At 42.7% G+C, this 14,919-nt stretch overlaps 1 protein-coding gene across 1 annotated transcript; it reads left to right on the forward strand.

Moving 5' to 3' along the window:
• Positions 1-1,737: 1,737 nt before the first annotated feature.
• On the forward strand, positions 1,738-10,333 carry SH2D7 (SH2 domain containing 7). Its single transcript, XM_003754907.2, has 6 exons — positions 1,738-1,916; positions 4,449-4,538; positions 4,968-5,133; positions 6,622-6,849; positions 7,990-8,808; positions 10,283-10,333. Exons 1-6 carry the CDS (start codon positions 1,738-1,740, stop codon positions 10,331-10,333), a joined length of 1,533 nt encoding a protein of 510 aa, XP_003754955.2.
• The last annotated feature ends 4,586 nt before the right edge of the window (positions 10,334-14,919 follow it).

Raw genomic sequence — 14,919 nt, forward strand, 5'->3', positions numbered from 1 at the left:
AGTTATCGCATTTTCAAAATTGTTTATCTTTCTAATGTTGTCAGGGCAGCAGGATGGCACAGTGCGTAGAGCACCGGCCCTGGAATCAAGAGGAGTTGGGTTCAAAGGTGACCTCAGACACTTACTGGCCACGTGACCCTGGCCAAGGTGCTTAAACTGCATCATCCAAATAACAATAATGTTATTACCGACTAATTGTTTTCCTGGTTCTGCTTGCCCCAATGAGCATTTAATAATGACAATAGCTACTATCTATATATATTATAGGTAGATAATATCTGTATAACAGTGCCTGTTACACCCCAGGCGCTGTACTTTGTAAATATTCTCTCATTGGACCTCACAAGGTAAGTGTGCTCTTACTATCCCCCTCCTCTGACAGATAAAGAAAAGAAGGCAGAGTTAAATGACTTGCCCAAAGTGACACAGTTAGTGTCTGGGGCTAGAACTGAACTCGGGTCTTCTAGACATGGGGCCATCCATTGCCCCATTTATTGTTTCTGTTCCTGCAGCTCTGCTTGGGTTTGGGGACAAACCTAACAGACCCTTGAGGCAAGGAGCGCACATTCCATTGGGAGAAATATATCCCTAAATGGCTAAGGGGAGAGAGGGTGGGTCCCACCCCATTGGAGAGCTTCAAAAGCAAAGGCTGTGCTATTTTCCCAGTTATGGCCACATGATTCCCCTGTGGCCAAGACCTCTTTTTGTGATATTCCTTTCTCCAGCTCATTTTACAGATGAGGAAACTGAGGCAAGAAGGATTTCAGTGACTTACCCAGAGTCTCATAGCTAGTAGATATCCGAGGCTGGATTTGAACTCTAGTTTTCATGGCTGCAAGCTGTTCTTCTAGCCACTCTGTGCATTATGGCGCCACCTGGTGACCTCATTAGCTGATCAGGATCAGATTTTTTTTTTAATTTTAAGTTTTTATCTTTCCGTCTTTACGCCTCACTCCTCCTAAACTTATTTTTGAGGACTTGGTGGTGCAGAATTGTCAAGCCTTATTTCCACGTTAGTTAATCTTATTGAAATGTTCTTTTTTCCTCTTTATTTCATATTTTTGGTTCTCTGGGTAGGGGAAGGGGAAAGATATACAAATAAAGGTAATATAAAAACAACAAAAAAAGAATTTTTTGCAGAGAAACTTTTTTCTTTTTTTATTAAGAGTTACTATCCCTATGCACAGAAGAATTGCGTATGTTTAACATATTGGATCGCTTGCTGTCTAGGGGAAGGGAAGGAGAAAAATTTGGAACACAGTTTTGTAAGGACAAATGTTAAAAAACTATCTTTACATGTATTTTGAAAATTAAAAAACTATTATTAAAAATAAAAATAAAAAGTCATTGTCCCCATTGTACAGATGAGGAAAACTGAGGCTGAACAAAATAAAATGACTTGACATAGGGTACAAACCTAATAAGCATCGGCTAAGATTAGGCTCTTTTTAATAGACAATATTTCAGCTCAATGAGGAGTGAGGAAATTACCCGATTCCTTCACCTGATCTGACTTTCCCAACCTCTGCCCCGTCATCGGAGTGGAAACAGGTCAATGGTCTCGGTATCAATAAGGGCCTGTGTTCTCTGCCAGTTAGCCGGAAAGGAAGTCAGGCTTAAGCAAATGAGCTCTCCTTTAGGATATAGAGAGCTTGGGGATGGGACTGAAAAGTAGACCTATGCATTCTTTCTCACCATCCATTCCCCTTCAGATGTCCCAGGGCGCCGGGCGACCAGATGGAGGACGGGATGAGGATTTCGGGGCCAGGAAAGGGGGCGATGTCCACGGACAGAGAAAGCCAGGGCGTGGACATGCTCAAAGACATTGCCATCCAGTGGTTTATGGAGACCCAGGCACCCCTCATATTGCAAAATGGCACTTTACCCGAGTGGTTCCATGGATTCATTACAAGAAAGTAAGCTTGGCTCTTCTGGCCGGGGTGGGGAATGGGGACACATGTCCCTGGACCACAAGGGTGGCAGGCTGGTGGGTTATTTTTTTTTGCCTTATTTATATTGTATAATATTGCCCATATTATACAATATATTGTTATTATTACAATACATTATATTATTATGATGACAATATGGCATATATTATTTATATTGTCAGGGGGTATAGGGCAGGTGGTCTGGGACAGGTGAGGGGGAGACGATGGATTTGTTGGCAGAAGTTCTAGCTTAATATCCTGGCTCGGGTTCTCTTAGGGAAGTCCTTCTTCTGCGTCATCTATAAAAAGAGGAGAGAGAAGATGATTTCTGTATCTCCCAAACTGCCTGTGGCTTGGCTTAAAACAAGCAGAGATTGGGGGAAGATAGGGAAAGGACATTAATATTATTGGTCATCCTTTGGACAAATGGAAGGTGGTAAAAAAGAGTTTGTGTTTATGTCGGAAAGGATTGCTAAAATGGCGAGAGCAGGAGGGGTTTTCCCAGAAACCAGCTGCCCCAAGGCAGAGCCCCTCTCTGAGCTTGCTGTTGCTATCCAAAAGAGGGTGGGGCAAGGAGAGATTTGGGCTCAAAGCACTGGCTTGACCATTTGCAAATTGTGTGGTCTTGGACAAATGACTTAAGCCTCTCTGGGCTAAAATTAGGAAGTTGCCTCAGAAAAATAATAGGTTCTTAACTTGGGGTCTATGAACTTTTAAAAAAAATGTTTTAATAACTATATTTTAAAAGAATTCATTTTCTTGTCCTATATATTTTATTTGATTAATTAAACAACTTTATTTTAGAAAAGTTTTTATAAATTTTACCAGAGTGCCAAAGGGTTCCGTGACGCAAATCTTGGGGTCCTTGGGTTCTAGATTGTGATTCTGTGATTATATAGAATTTGATGCCCCATCCCTGCCCCATCCATCCATGGGAATTGAATCCCTGGCACTGTAGAGATTGTCTAATGTGGGAAGGCACTGAATGGATGGAAGGAGGATAAACAAAAAAAATCAATCAAGTTTGCTGATAGTATCATAGGTCTACAACTAGAAGGGGTCACCTAGAGCAACCCCCTCTTCATTTTAGAGAGGAGGAGGCTCAGGGCAAGAGACTTGCTCAAAATAGGGAAGTGACAAACCAGCATTGGAATCTAGGTCTCTGAGCAACAAACTCAATACTCTAGCCACTCTACCACATTGTTTGACACAATTTCTTTTTTTCCCCCTGAGGCAATTGGGGTTAAGTAACTTACCCAGTCACACTGCTAGGAAATGTTAAGTGTCTGAGGTCAAATTTGAACTTCCTGACTTCAGGGCTGGTGCTCTAACCAATGAGCCACCTAGCTGCCCCTATTTGACACAATTTCAAAATCTATAAGATGACCAGAATATTTCATTATTTATCCCACTCTTGGCATTTTGTAGGGACAGCTGTATGTCATGAGTCAGGAAAGACAGGAACACCAAAGATGGCCGAAGAGATTGGGTGGGATCCTTGAAGGAATATCAGCAGAAATCCCATCAGTCGCAATAATTCCAAATCTCCCTAGTCAGCCTTTAACTGGTATTACTTGGAATATACCAAGTAGTGTTTGAAAACTCGTTAGCATCATATTAAAACAGGGATCTAAAGGCTTATGATCAGCTGTTAAATTTTCAGTGTGACCATTTACAGCTCAGAAATTGGCAAATGAAACAAATCAGGGCTTGATTTAAGATGTAAGAAAAGATGGAGAAAATATTAATAATTAAAATTAAATTTTAAAGTCTGTCCCGATGACATTGTTTTTCTCTGAAGAATTAGTTGTTAAGTTTATTAGCACATCCCTGCCTATGGGATCTGTTTACAGCCTCCATTCACCCTGAGCATAGCCTGCCCTTCTTTGTCCTTTGTCCAGCTAAAATAATTGAATTTTAAAATTTTTTGTTATGAGAAACAAAGATTGAAATAGATATAGGCTATAAAATCAAACCAATATCAAACTGGCTTTGAGATCTCAAATCAGTCTCTCCATGACTCCTAGGTTTTATGCTGCTTTAAGGCTCTAGGTTTCCCTCTATCCTCCAGCCCAGCTATAAACTGACCTTGGCCTCTGATCAGAGGCAGAAATGTCAACCCTGGCTCCCCATGGCCCATATTGTAGCAATAGATTTACCCTCTGACCACAGTGAAGCTCTGCCCTGATCCTGAGTCTCCCTGAGACGTTCTCCTACGGATGACTGGTGTGAGAAGCTTTGGCTCCCTTGTCTCCTCTGCTGGAGAAGGAGCTCAAGGCAAAGCATCAGAAATGGGGACTTGGGACACGGGCATCCACCTCCATATTCATGGAGGGCATCCCTGGGAGAACCGAGAGGTAGCTGGACATTCTCAGTTATCCAGCAGAAGCGAGTGATCAACAGAAAATGCAAGTAAAGGATGATTTGAAATCCTGGAGGGGGATTCATGAGTTGATTGGAAGTGAGGAGGTGTCGATCCGAGCTTCAGGTTCAAAGGCGTTTATTTTCTCCCACCAGGCAGGCAGAGGAACTACTTAGAGACAAACCCCTTGGCTGCTTTCTCATCAGGCTGAGCGACAAGGCCATGGGCTACATCCTTTCCTACAAGTAAGTCCTGGACTCTGGTGGGCTCTAGCTTCCTGGGCGAGCTTTTCTGGTCACTACATGCTGATCTACAGAATCTTAGTATCTGTTTTCTCTTCTGTAAAATGGATCACAAGGTGTTAACTTATGATCCCTTGCTTCCTTCCAGATACAGTTCAAGTGCTCTGTACCAAATTTTTGGTGGTTTTTTGGTACATAAACTATTATTAAACTATTATTTACTTATTCCCAGCTGAATTGTCTTTCTCTAGTAGATTATAAGCTTCTTGAGGGCAAGGACTTATATTTTTGTTCTTGAATCACCAGCCCAGAGCACAATACCTGACACATCCTTGGCACTTAATCAATACTTGATGGATGAATGAATAAAATGTCTGGAGTATTTCAAAGGTTTTCTCTGACCACGAGACTCTGTGACTTGTTGATTTTTAGGGGATACAACCGTTGCCGCCACTTTGTGATCAGCCAGCTTCAGAACCGGAGGTATCTCATCTCTGGGGACACCTGCAACCACGCCACGCTCACCGACCTCATCAGCTATTACCAGGGAGCAAAGATAGAGCCCTTTGGGGAGACCCTCACCACCGCCTGCCCTCGGGTATGCTGGGGCTCACACTCAATGCGTCACGTACTATGGGGGCCTGGTGGGCGATGTCCTGAGATGTTTGCTGGGAGGATACAAGGTAGAGGAGGCATAAATTCTGCTTTCAGGGAGCTTAGAGAATAACCAGGAAGAGAAGATACAGATTTAAGTTGCTGGAATACAAGGAATAAGATAAGCACAGAGGGGAGATGAAATCTAGCTGGGGTACGTAATAGGGTGGGGCGGGCATTAGGGAGCAGATGGCATCTGAGCTGGAAGGAAATAAGGAAAGGGGGGATTTCACCTGGGGTCAAAGGAAGGATATTTTTTCTAGGATTTTGGAGCCTAGAGAAGGGGACAAGGTTATGAAAATGGGAAAGCATGAAATGGGAATGGGAATAGAAGCCAATCTGGATAGAATGTAGGGTGGACACAAAGGGAGAATCGGGGAAGAAGATCAAGCTGAGAGGCTGAAGCCCAAGGTGGGATTCATATTCCAGGGTCAGGGCAATTGGAAGCCTCGGAAGTTACTGCCCAGATCTGTCCAGTACACTCCCTCTTCTCCTGCAGGGGCACTGAGTCAGAGAGTAGGGACCTGCAGCCTAGCCCATTATGTTAGGTTCCTTTCCCCCAAGGGTGCCTCCCCTCCTCAGGTCTTAGGGGGAGATGCTGCAATAATTCAGTGAGTTTATACAGCGCCCAAATCTCTGTGGGAAAGTGGGGGGAAAGATAAGTCAGGTCTGTAACTGACCAGCTGGGGGACCCACACAAGTTAATCAACCTCTCATTAAATCTCAACATCCTTATCTGTTAAATGGGGGCAATAATGCTATTGGAAAACATGGAGCTGTTTTCAGGATCAAGCAGCATATCAAAAAAAAAAATAAGCATGTATTCATTTTTACAAAATGAATTAACCTTTTGTGGACATTGTCCACAAAATGAAAAACTCTTTTTACAAAAATGAATACATTTTTACATAATTTACACAGAGTCCTTTTCTTCACATACATATGTGTAAGATAAGATGAATTTCTCCTCTGTTGTCACACCTTAGTCTAACAACAGTACTATGAGGTAAGAGGCCAAATACTGTTATTCCCATTTATAGACATGAAAACTGAGCATCAGGGAAATAAAAAAAAAATCGTGAATTTCTATATTATGCCATAAGGCTTACAAAGCACTTACATGGTATTTGACCCTCACAAAACCCCGTGAAATAGGTGCTATTGTGGTTCCCCATTTTACAGATAAGGAAAACTGATGAGAAGTTAATAGAGTTGGTAAATATCTGAATCGAACTCAGATCTTCCCAGTATCTTGCCAGCACCTTTCCACTGTGTCACCCTGTGACCATAAAGCTGGGGAATGACAGAAACAAGGTCCTTTGGCTCCCAGAATTCTTTTCCCTCCACCTGGAAAGACTTTCCTATTCTACCTAATCCAACTTTGGGCTGGATCGAGAGGTGCTCGAAAGTGATGTCCTTCCCTCTGCCACAGCTCCAGGAGAACAGCTTGTATGATGCCATATCCTTGAACCTCCTGCTGGTTACCCAACCTGAGTCAACCAGTCCCTCCAAGGAGAAGCAAGAATTGGGGGACTTAGAAAATCCGGCTAAAGGCAGGGACCCCGAAGCCAGCCCCACTCCAAAGCCCAAGACTTCCTTTGTCCACTTCGAAAAATCCCTGGAAGAAGGCCTTTGGAGAGTCTCAGCGGAGGACAGTGAGGTAAGTATTCCCTCAAGGAGCAGCAGTGAGGTGTGATGGGCGCTGCCATTTATTAGCTGTGTGACCATGATGTAAGCTCTCCAGACCCCCATTTCCTCTTTTGTAAAATGGGAGAAAGTTAGACCAGAAGATCCCCACATCCCTTTTCATCTCTAAATGCTCAGGTGCTATACCACAGGGAAGATGAAGGATCAAATGAAACCATTATTTAGAAAGGTTATCTAGTCCAACTCCTCTCATTTTCAGAAGAGGAAATGGAGTCCCAGAGAGATTAAGCAATTTGTTTAAAGTCACACAACAGAGCCAGGACTAGAAACCTGTCTGATCTCTCAGCCCAGTGTCTCCTGGGCAGGTAAAGGACCATCTTCCTCCCTTTTCTGTTGCTACAAATGAGATCTTTCCCAGCTTTAAATCCACTTCCAGGATTAGAAATTGTGCATCCAGGAGTAATGATCAATCAATCAATGAGCACTTATTGAGTACCTACTACTCTTGTTCCAAGAGTAGTGCTAGGATCTGGGGAGAAGAATACTTGGACAGAGTCAGAGTGTGAAGAGGCTGGAAAGGCAGAATATGACATTGAATTAGGATCATTGGACTAAAGAATCCTAAAAGCTGGGCAGGGTCTTTGTAACTTACTGTCCACAGACAAGGAGTCCTGGAGAGACTTCAGGGGATTTATAAACTTAGTTGGGGGGAAAAGTGACATTTATTTTGACTCACCTTTATAATTTCTGTTATACGTTTTAAAACATTATTCTATGAAAGGGTCCTTTCTCCACCAGAGGGGTTCAGTGTCCACAAAAGGTTAAGAACTCCTGATTTAGGCCAATGAACTCTTTTTACAAATGGGGAAATTGAAGTAGGAGTGAATGGAAAAATTTACAGGAGGTCATACAGTGGGTGGTAGAGTCTGGCCAGTCAAGGAACCAATCAATTAGTTAAGCTTATTAGAATGCCTCCTGTGCTCAGGCACAGTGTTAGGTGTTGGTCATATAAAGATAAGAAATTGAAAAGGGTTTTTGCCCTCCAGGAGCTTACATTCTATTGGTTGATTGGATCTGAAATATGGGGGATTTTAAATGTGTTTTGATGGGTGGGTTTTAAGCATGTTTTGCTCAAGCCTCTCCCCTCCCTCAGCTCCCAGAAGAAGCGCCTCCTCTGCCTGAGAGAAGCTCTTCCCTTCTGACGGAATCCTTCAGTGGCAGGCACTTGGGAAACATCGTATATGCAGAGCTGAAGAAAATGAATCACAACCAGCAGAGCCTGAGCATGGAGGCGGCAAGAATTTCCCATCATCCCCCTTCTCCTGGCAGAGAGCACCAGAGAAAGCCCAGCAGTCTAAGTGGAGGAGAATCGGCTCCAAAAATCAGGGATGCTCCCCTCCCTCCTTCTCCAAAAGCCACCAAGCTCCTGGAGATGAACTTGGATCCCAACAAGAAATCTCCCACTGTTCCCCATCGCCACGCACTGGAGCCCAGCTCCCCTGTACCCATCTTGACCTCTCTTGGAGTCAGATCTGCCATGGCAAGCTCCCCATCTCATCAGGCTTCTCCCAAGGCTCGGTGCTCCCCCGAATCCAAAGGGAGCACCCAGGGATTTGCCATCCATGCTGTTCCTCAGTCCTCAAGAGACTCATGGCCCAGTAAGCCCAGAGAACCCAGCTCTCCAAATACCCATGAACTCATGTCCAAGGGGAACAGCTCCTATTCTCGGGAAGATCAGACTGCGGCCTCAGAGAGCCATGGCTACGAGCCTGTCCCCGCTAGGCTGCCCAAGCCAGCCTTTCTCCCACTTAGAGCAACCCATAATCAGCCGGAGGGCCCCGGAGGCTGGGTGGTTAATGCTTATGAGAAGATTCCAGGAAGTCACACAGAGGCCACGTCTTTTTTGCCAAGTAATCCCTATGAGCAGATCCCCTTGAAAGTCCAGGAGACCAAGCAGTCACACTCACATAAGGTACGGCGCATCCCAGGCGACCTGGGCATTTACCCCATTGCTCTGGGATCCTGGGCTAGGAATTTCCCTTCTCAGACACTCCATTTCCTTCTCTATTAAATGAGCAAAATAATACTGCCATTGAACATGCATTGAACGTACTGCCACGAACAACCATGAACGAAGAGCTTTATGAGCTTGAATCGTGAATCATTGCCTTTAGGTCATAGAATCAGAGCTAAAATCCAATCCCTTCATTTACAGATGAGGAAATCAAGGATTATTAAAGCTGAAGTGATTTAACCTCCTCTTCAAAGCCAATTGGCTGGGGAGTGAGGTTGGACTATATAATTTCTAAGGTAGCTTCCAGCTTTTAATCGATGATCCTAAGCATCAGAAATAGAACTTGAACCCAGATCTTCTAATTCCAAATTTATTGTGCTGTCCACCATAATCCCTCAAGGAAAATTCACCTCAGTCCCGATTCTTAGCCAATCTGTGAATGAAGTTATATTTGCTTTTGTCCAACTTCAAGCACCTACCTGGTGATTTTTATTATTGATCTTTGGAAGCAGAAAGGAACTCTGGAGAATACCTAGTCTAATCTCTCACCCAGTGCATAATCTTATGGATAGCCTCTCTGATGGGGGCTCATCCTTGCTCTGTATGCACAGTTATAGTAATAAAAAGCTTGCTTTTGCCTAAAGTACCCCGTCCCAAAGATCAGTAGTTCTGATGGTTAAAAAATCCTTCATAATGCTGAGTGAAATCTGGTTTTCTGTGATTTTCTGCATCAATCTCAGCTCTGCCCTCTGAGACCCCCATAGAATGTCTGATCCCCTCTTTCTGCCATTTGACAGTTCCTAATGTGAGCATCTAAAGTTGGTCAGTCTGTCAACACACACTTATTAAGCACCTACTATGTGCCAGGTACTATGCTAAATGCTGTTGATACAAGGAAAGGCAAAAACATAGATTCTGCCCTCAAGGAATTCACAGTCTGATGTGAGGGAGACAATGTGCAATAACTATGATCATAGAAGACATAGAGAGGAGAGATGGAAGACAATCTTAGAGAGAAGACATGACAGTGGAATGGGGGTGGGAAAGGGAGGCTGGGAAAGGTCTCCTACAGATGGTGAGTCTAGAAGGAAGCCAAGAGGTCAAGGGAAAGGGGAGAGTGTTCCCCTCCTGAGTTAAACCCAGATTTGAGTTTTCTCTGCCTCATATACTCTGGATGTGACTCTGTGTCCTTTCTGGATTTGTTTTTCCATTTGTAGCATGAAGGGCTCTGACTTGGTGCGTTCCTATAATGTGTGCTGAGCCATTATAGGCACATAATAAATCCTTGTTGATCAACTCTATAATTTCTAAAGTCCCTTCCAACTCTGATTTCCCATGAGTCTCTCAATACTTGAGCAGTTGTGATTACTGACTCTCTCATTCCTTCCTCTCTTCTCCCCACTTCCGGCTCACTCCCTTTTTCCTCTTCCAGGTTGAAAAACACCGGAGGTTCTTCTTCATAGACCGGAAGAATAAGCAGTGATGAGCCAGGACCTGCTGGCTGTTTCAGCAGCAAAGAGCTCAGAGGAGAGAAGCCTGGGGTTTGAGGAAGGTTCCCAGGCAGTCAACAACTGGCCAAGGGGCTTGGGTTGCCCAGGACCCAGTCAACTGCAGAACTTGTAATCCCAGACTCCTGGGCCACATAGACACAAGAACTGAATCCAAGAACTTAAAAATAAAACCTGAGGAACCTAAGCCCGAGGCCTTGGACTTTGTAGGAGAAATGAACCTGTAAAGGAGAGCCTTAGAAGATCAGAGTTGCTGAGATACTACTACATACCTGTCAGATTGACTAGAATGACAGGGAAAGATAATGCGGAATGTTGGAGGGGATGTGGGAAAACAGGGACACTAATAAACTGTTAGTGGAATTGTGAATACATTCAACCATTCTGGAGAGCAATTTGGAACTATGCCCAAAAAGTTATCAAACTGTGCATACCCTTTGATCCAGCAGTGTTACTACTGGGCTTATATCCCAAAGAGATACTAAAGAAGGGAAAGGGACCTGTATGTGAGCATTGGCAGCCCTGTTTGTAGTGGCCAGTAACTGGAAAGTGAGTGGATGCCCATCAATTGGAGAATGGCTGAGTAAATTGTTGTATATGAATGTTATGGAATATTATTGTTTGGTAAGAAATGACCATCAAAGAGGATTTTAGAAAGGCCTAGAGAGACTTACATGAACCGATGCTGAGTGAAATGAGTAGAACCAGGAAATCATTATATACTTCAACAACAATACTATATGATGATCAATTCTAATGGACCTGGCCATTCTCAGCAATGATTTTTTTGTATTTAACTTATACTTTAACATATTTAACATGTATTGGTCAACCTGCCATCTAGGGGAGGGGATGGGGGGAAGGAGGGGAAAAATTGGAACAAAAGGTTTGGCAATTGTCAATGCTGTAAAATTACCCATGCATATAACTTGTAAATAAAAAGCTATAATAAAAAAATCAGAGTAGGATGAGCCTTCACAGGTCACTAAATTCAGTTGCTTCATTTTACAGATGAAGGAATCAAGGCCCAGAGAAGGGAAGCAGCTTACTCAGCATCACATGGCAAAACCAGGGCAGAGTGGGACCTGGAATGCTTCTTGCCTCCTAGGCCAATGACTCCATCATTCAGTGCTTTCACTCAGTTCTTCCTGATTTTTATGTCTCTAGCAGAATCTCCTGTGGAATAAGGGGCCAGTAAGAGGGGAAGGAAGGAGGGAATAAGCATTTATTAAGTACTTACCATGGGCCTGGAATTGTGTTAAATATTTTATAAACATATCTCATTTGATAGCAAAGAAATAGTAAAAAAAATGTTTGCTCAATTTTAAATAAATGCCTCATCAATATTTTTCAAAATACAAGCACCCATTGCCACCACTTTCCAAAGCCTACTCTCTCTTCAACAGAACTCTCCCTTCTTTAATAAAATCCAGACTTAAGGAAAACAAAGTAATACATTTCCAACAATGCATGTTTCATTGGGCATTTCCTCTCCATGAAGAAGTAAAACTGTTTTAATCCTGATTTCAATTCTGCCTAAAAACTTGGTTCTCTATTAAATTGGGGAGTATCATATAGAAAACGCAAAATGGCTAATGACCAGGAAAAATACATGGCAATTGTTATTTCTTTTCCACTTACCTCCCAGGCCAAGAGCTTTACTAATGTGAATTTGAATCCCCAAAGCACACACTCATTATGTGGGCATTGAAGAGGAAATGTATCTTCTTCTGGGAAGATGCTAGGGTCCTCAAAGACAACGTGTTCCATTTAAAATTTGTCTACTTCCAGAAAATAATGAGTCAGATATTGGCAAAATGAGACTTGCTAAGTCATTCTCTTCAGGAACCCCAGCATTTGCAATCAGTGAATCTGCTTTGGTGCCCTAGCTCTGACATCTATTAACCTGTGTGACCCTGGGCAAATTAGCTAGGGTTGCATTCCCTATCTATTCTCCCCACCCATAAGGTTGATATGAGAAAAGTATTTTGTAGGTTTGCATGGGCTATAGGATTGTAAATTCCCGTTACAATTTCAGGAGCCTACAATAATCAAGAACCTCCCACCCTGGACACTGATGGAAGTCCCGTTCAGGGAAAACACCCCTTCAATGTTGCTGCATGTGGGTTGTCTGAGGAGGGCCCTTAGGAGCTTCTTAAGCATTTCAGACTGAGAGTGTCAGGTCCCAGAGCTTAGTGCAGACCAGGTAGCCTCAGACAGCTGGACTTCAGTGAACTGTGGGTCTTGGAAGTCAACTAGGTAGTAGAACAAAAGCTACTTGAGGACTGGGATTATTTCATCTGTCTTTGTTCTTCAGCACCTAGAACAGCTCCTGGCACATTACAGTTGTTTCTGGTCAATTATGAGGTCAGGGGCTGTCCCATAGCTCCTCCACTCCTCATTTATGATAGAAGAAGATGGCCCTGGCTCACTGACTTAAATCATCAAAACCAAGTTCAAGCCTGAATTCTCCATGAAACCCCCCTTGATGACTTCAGCCCATGGAGATCTCTTCTTTCTTCAAATTAAGTATAATAAGGTTCAATCAAGGCCCTAGAGAATGGACAGTAAAAGTCTTTGCCTCCTTTCTGCAGAAAGGTGAGGAATCTTGCAAAATGGTGCAGACAAAGGGAACATGGCTATCCCCCTTAGAGTAACATTAATCATGAGAGGTTGATGGATAACCAGAGAAGAACAATAACCTGAGTCTGAGAGTATCTCTGTGTGTGTCAGTGAAGGTATATTAGTGCTGCAACCTGGGCAGTCTTTGGAGAACTGGGTAGATTCTCAGAGGATTTGGTTTGTCCCTAAAGTGAACTTTCATTTATAGAAGCATGGGAATAATGGAGAATTAAAGTAGGCATCAACCTGTCTCTCTTCACCCCACCTCAAACACACACCCAATCATCTCTTGGCTAAACATCCAGGCTAACTTGTTTTTTTTTAATTTTCATTTAAAGCTCTTTTGTTCAGATCTACTAGTTTCTGCTGGACCTCCTCAGATGTCTCCAACTCCTGCCACCTAAACCAGGGAATCATTTCATGTCCATCACAAAGTAATGGTAGCAGTGGGGCAGAGTGTCACTGAATGACCCTCTGATTGACAGCCCTTACTTGAGGTCTGAACCAAATGTTTAATAAATTTCCATCAATTCTTCATCAAAAATTTCCTAAGGGACTCCAGAGCACTCATTATTCAGTCCTGAGGAAGAAGAGTGAAATAGAGGCAAAGGTAGTCAAAACAGGATCTCTCTGGCTTCCTTTAAGACTCAACTAAAATCCTACCTTCTACAGAAGGCCTATCTCAATCCTTAATTCTAGGGCCTTCCTTCTATAAATTATATCTAATTTATCTTGTCTCAAGCTTGCTTTTTGTATATTTGTAGCTTGAGGATGAAGCTATCTTTTGCTTCTTTTTGTATCCCCAGCTCTTCGCACAATGCCTGGCACATAAAAGACACCTAATAAATGTTTATGATTGATTGAAATGGTCCCTGTCAATAAAAAGTTTTTACAATCTAGTAGAGAAGTGTCATCTAGTTTATCTAGTTTTTATCTAGATGTGTTTATCTAGTTTAGTGACTAAAAAAGTTTCCCCTCTTGGGATGGGGGGGGGGGTGGAGTTTGCATATTCTAAGAAAATAAGTGGAGAGGATGATGTTTAAGCCAGAGGAATAATTCCTTCATGGTGAACCTTCTCAAATAATACTGTGCAAGAATTAGCTTCTTACACTTTTCATTTCTCTATGAACTCAGCTCCTAGATATACAGTAGATGCATAATGTTTGTCAAATCATCAACTGCTTATTGCATATTTCCAAGAGGATGTTCTATAGACATGTCAAAATCAACAAGTCCAAAATGAAACCAATCTCTCTCTAATGCTCTTCTGAACTCCTTGTTTCTGTTGAGGGCACCATCATCTTTCCAGACTTCCAGGTCCGAAATCTTGGATTTATCCTTAATTCCTCTCTTCCCCACCCTCTCATCCAACCAGTTGTCAAGTCTGGCCAATTCTCCTTCCGTATCCTCCCATCCATCTCTTTATCTCCTTCAGAGAACATTCAGATTCTTATCACATTTTTGATTATTACAATAACTTCTAAATTGGTGCCTTCAACTTAAGTCTTTCCCCAGTGTGATCCATCTTCCCTACAGCTACCAAAACAATTGCCCTAATGTTCAGATCAGAACTTAGCACTCTATTCAGCAAATCCAAAATGGCTACCTATTACTTCCAGGATTAAATATCAACTCCTTTTTGGCCCAATAACTTCACTCTACTTTTCCTGCCTTATTCTCTATCACTACCCCCACCTCCCTTCATGAAACTGGTTCTTTATTCTTCACACTTCATCTCTCAATCTTTGCATTGAAGAGGAAGTATATCTTCTTCTTCTGGGAAGATGCTAGGGCCCTCAAGAGCAACCTGTCCCATTTAAAATCTGTCCACTTTTAAAAAATCATGAGGCAGAACCTGTAATATACTCCCTACCTCTTAGAATCTCTAGATTTTTTCAAAGCTCCGATCAAATATGACCTCTTTTTAAAAAATTTCCCT

This window comes from Sarcophilus harrisii, chromosome 2 (assembly GCF_902635505.1).
Source record: "Sarcophilus harrisii chromosome 2, mSarHar1.11, whole genome shotgun sequence".
Classification (NCBI taxonomy): Eukaryota; Metazoa; Chordata; class Mammalia; order Dasyuromorphia; family Dasyuridae; genus Sarcophilus; species Sarcophilus harrisii.

Bases quoted from the DNA above. Each gene is read 5' to 3' on its own strand.
- SH2D7 (XM_003754907.2), top strand. From the start codon at position 1,738: ATGGAGGACGGGATGAGGATTTCGGGGCCAGGAAAGGGGGCGATGTCC. The intron at 1,917-4,448 runs GTAAGCTTGGCT...TTCTCCCACCAG, and splicing joins CATGGATTCATTACAAGAAA to GCAGGCAGAGGAACTACTTA. The intron at 6,850-7,989 runs GTAAGTATTCCC...CCCCTCCCTCAG, and splicing joins TCTCAGCGGAGGACAGTGAG to CTCCCAGAAGAAGCGCCTCC.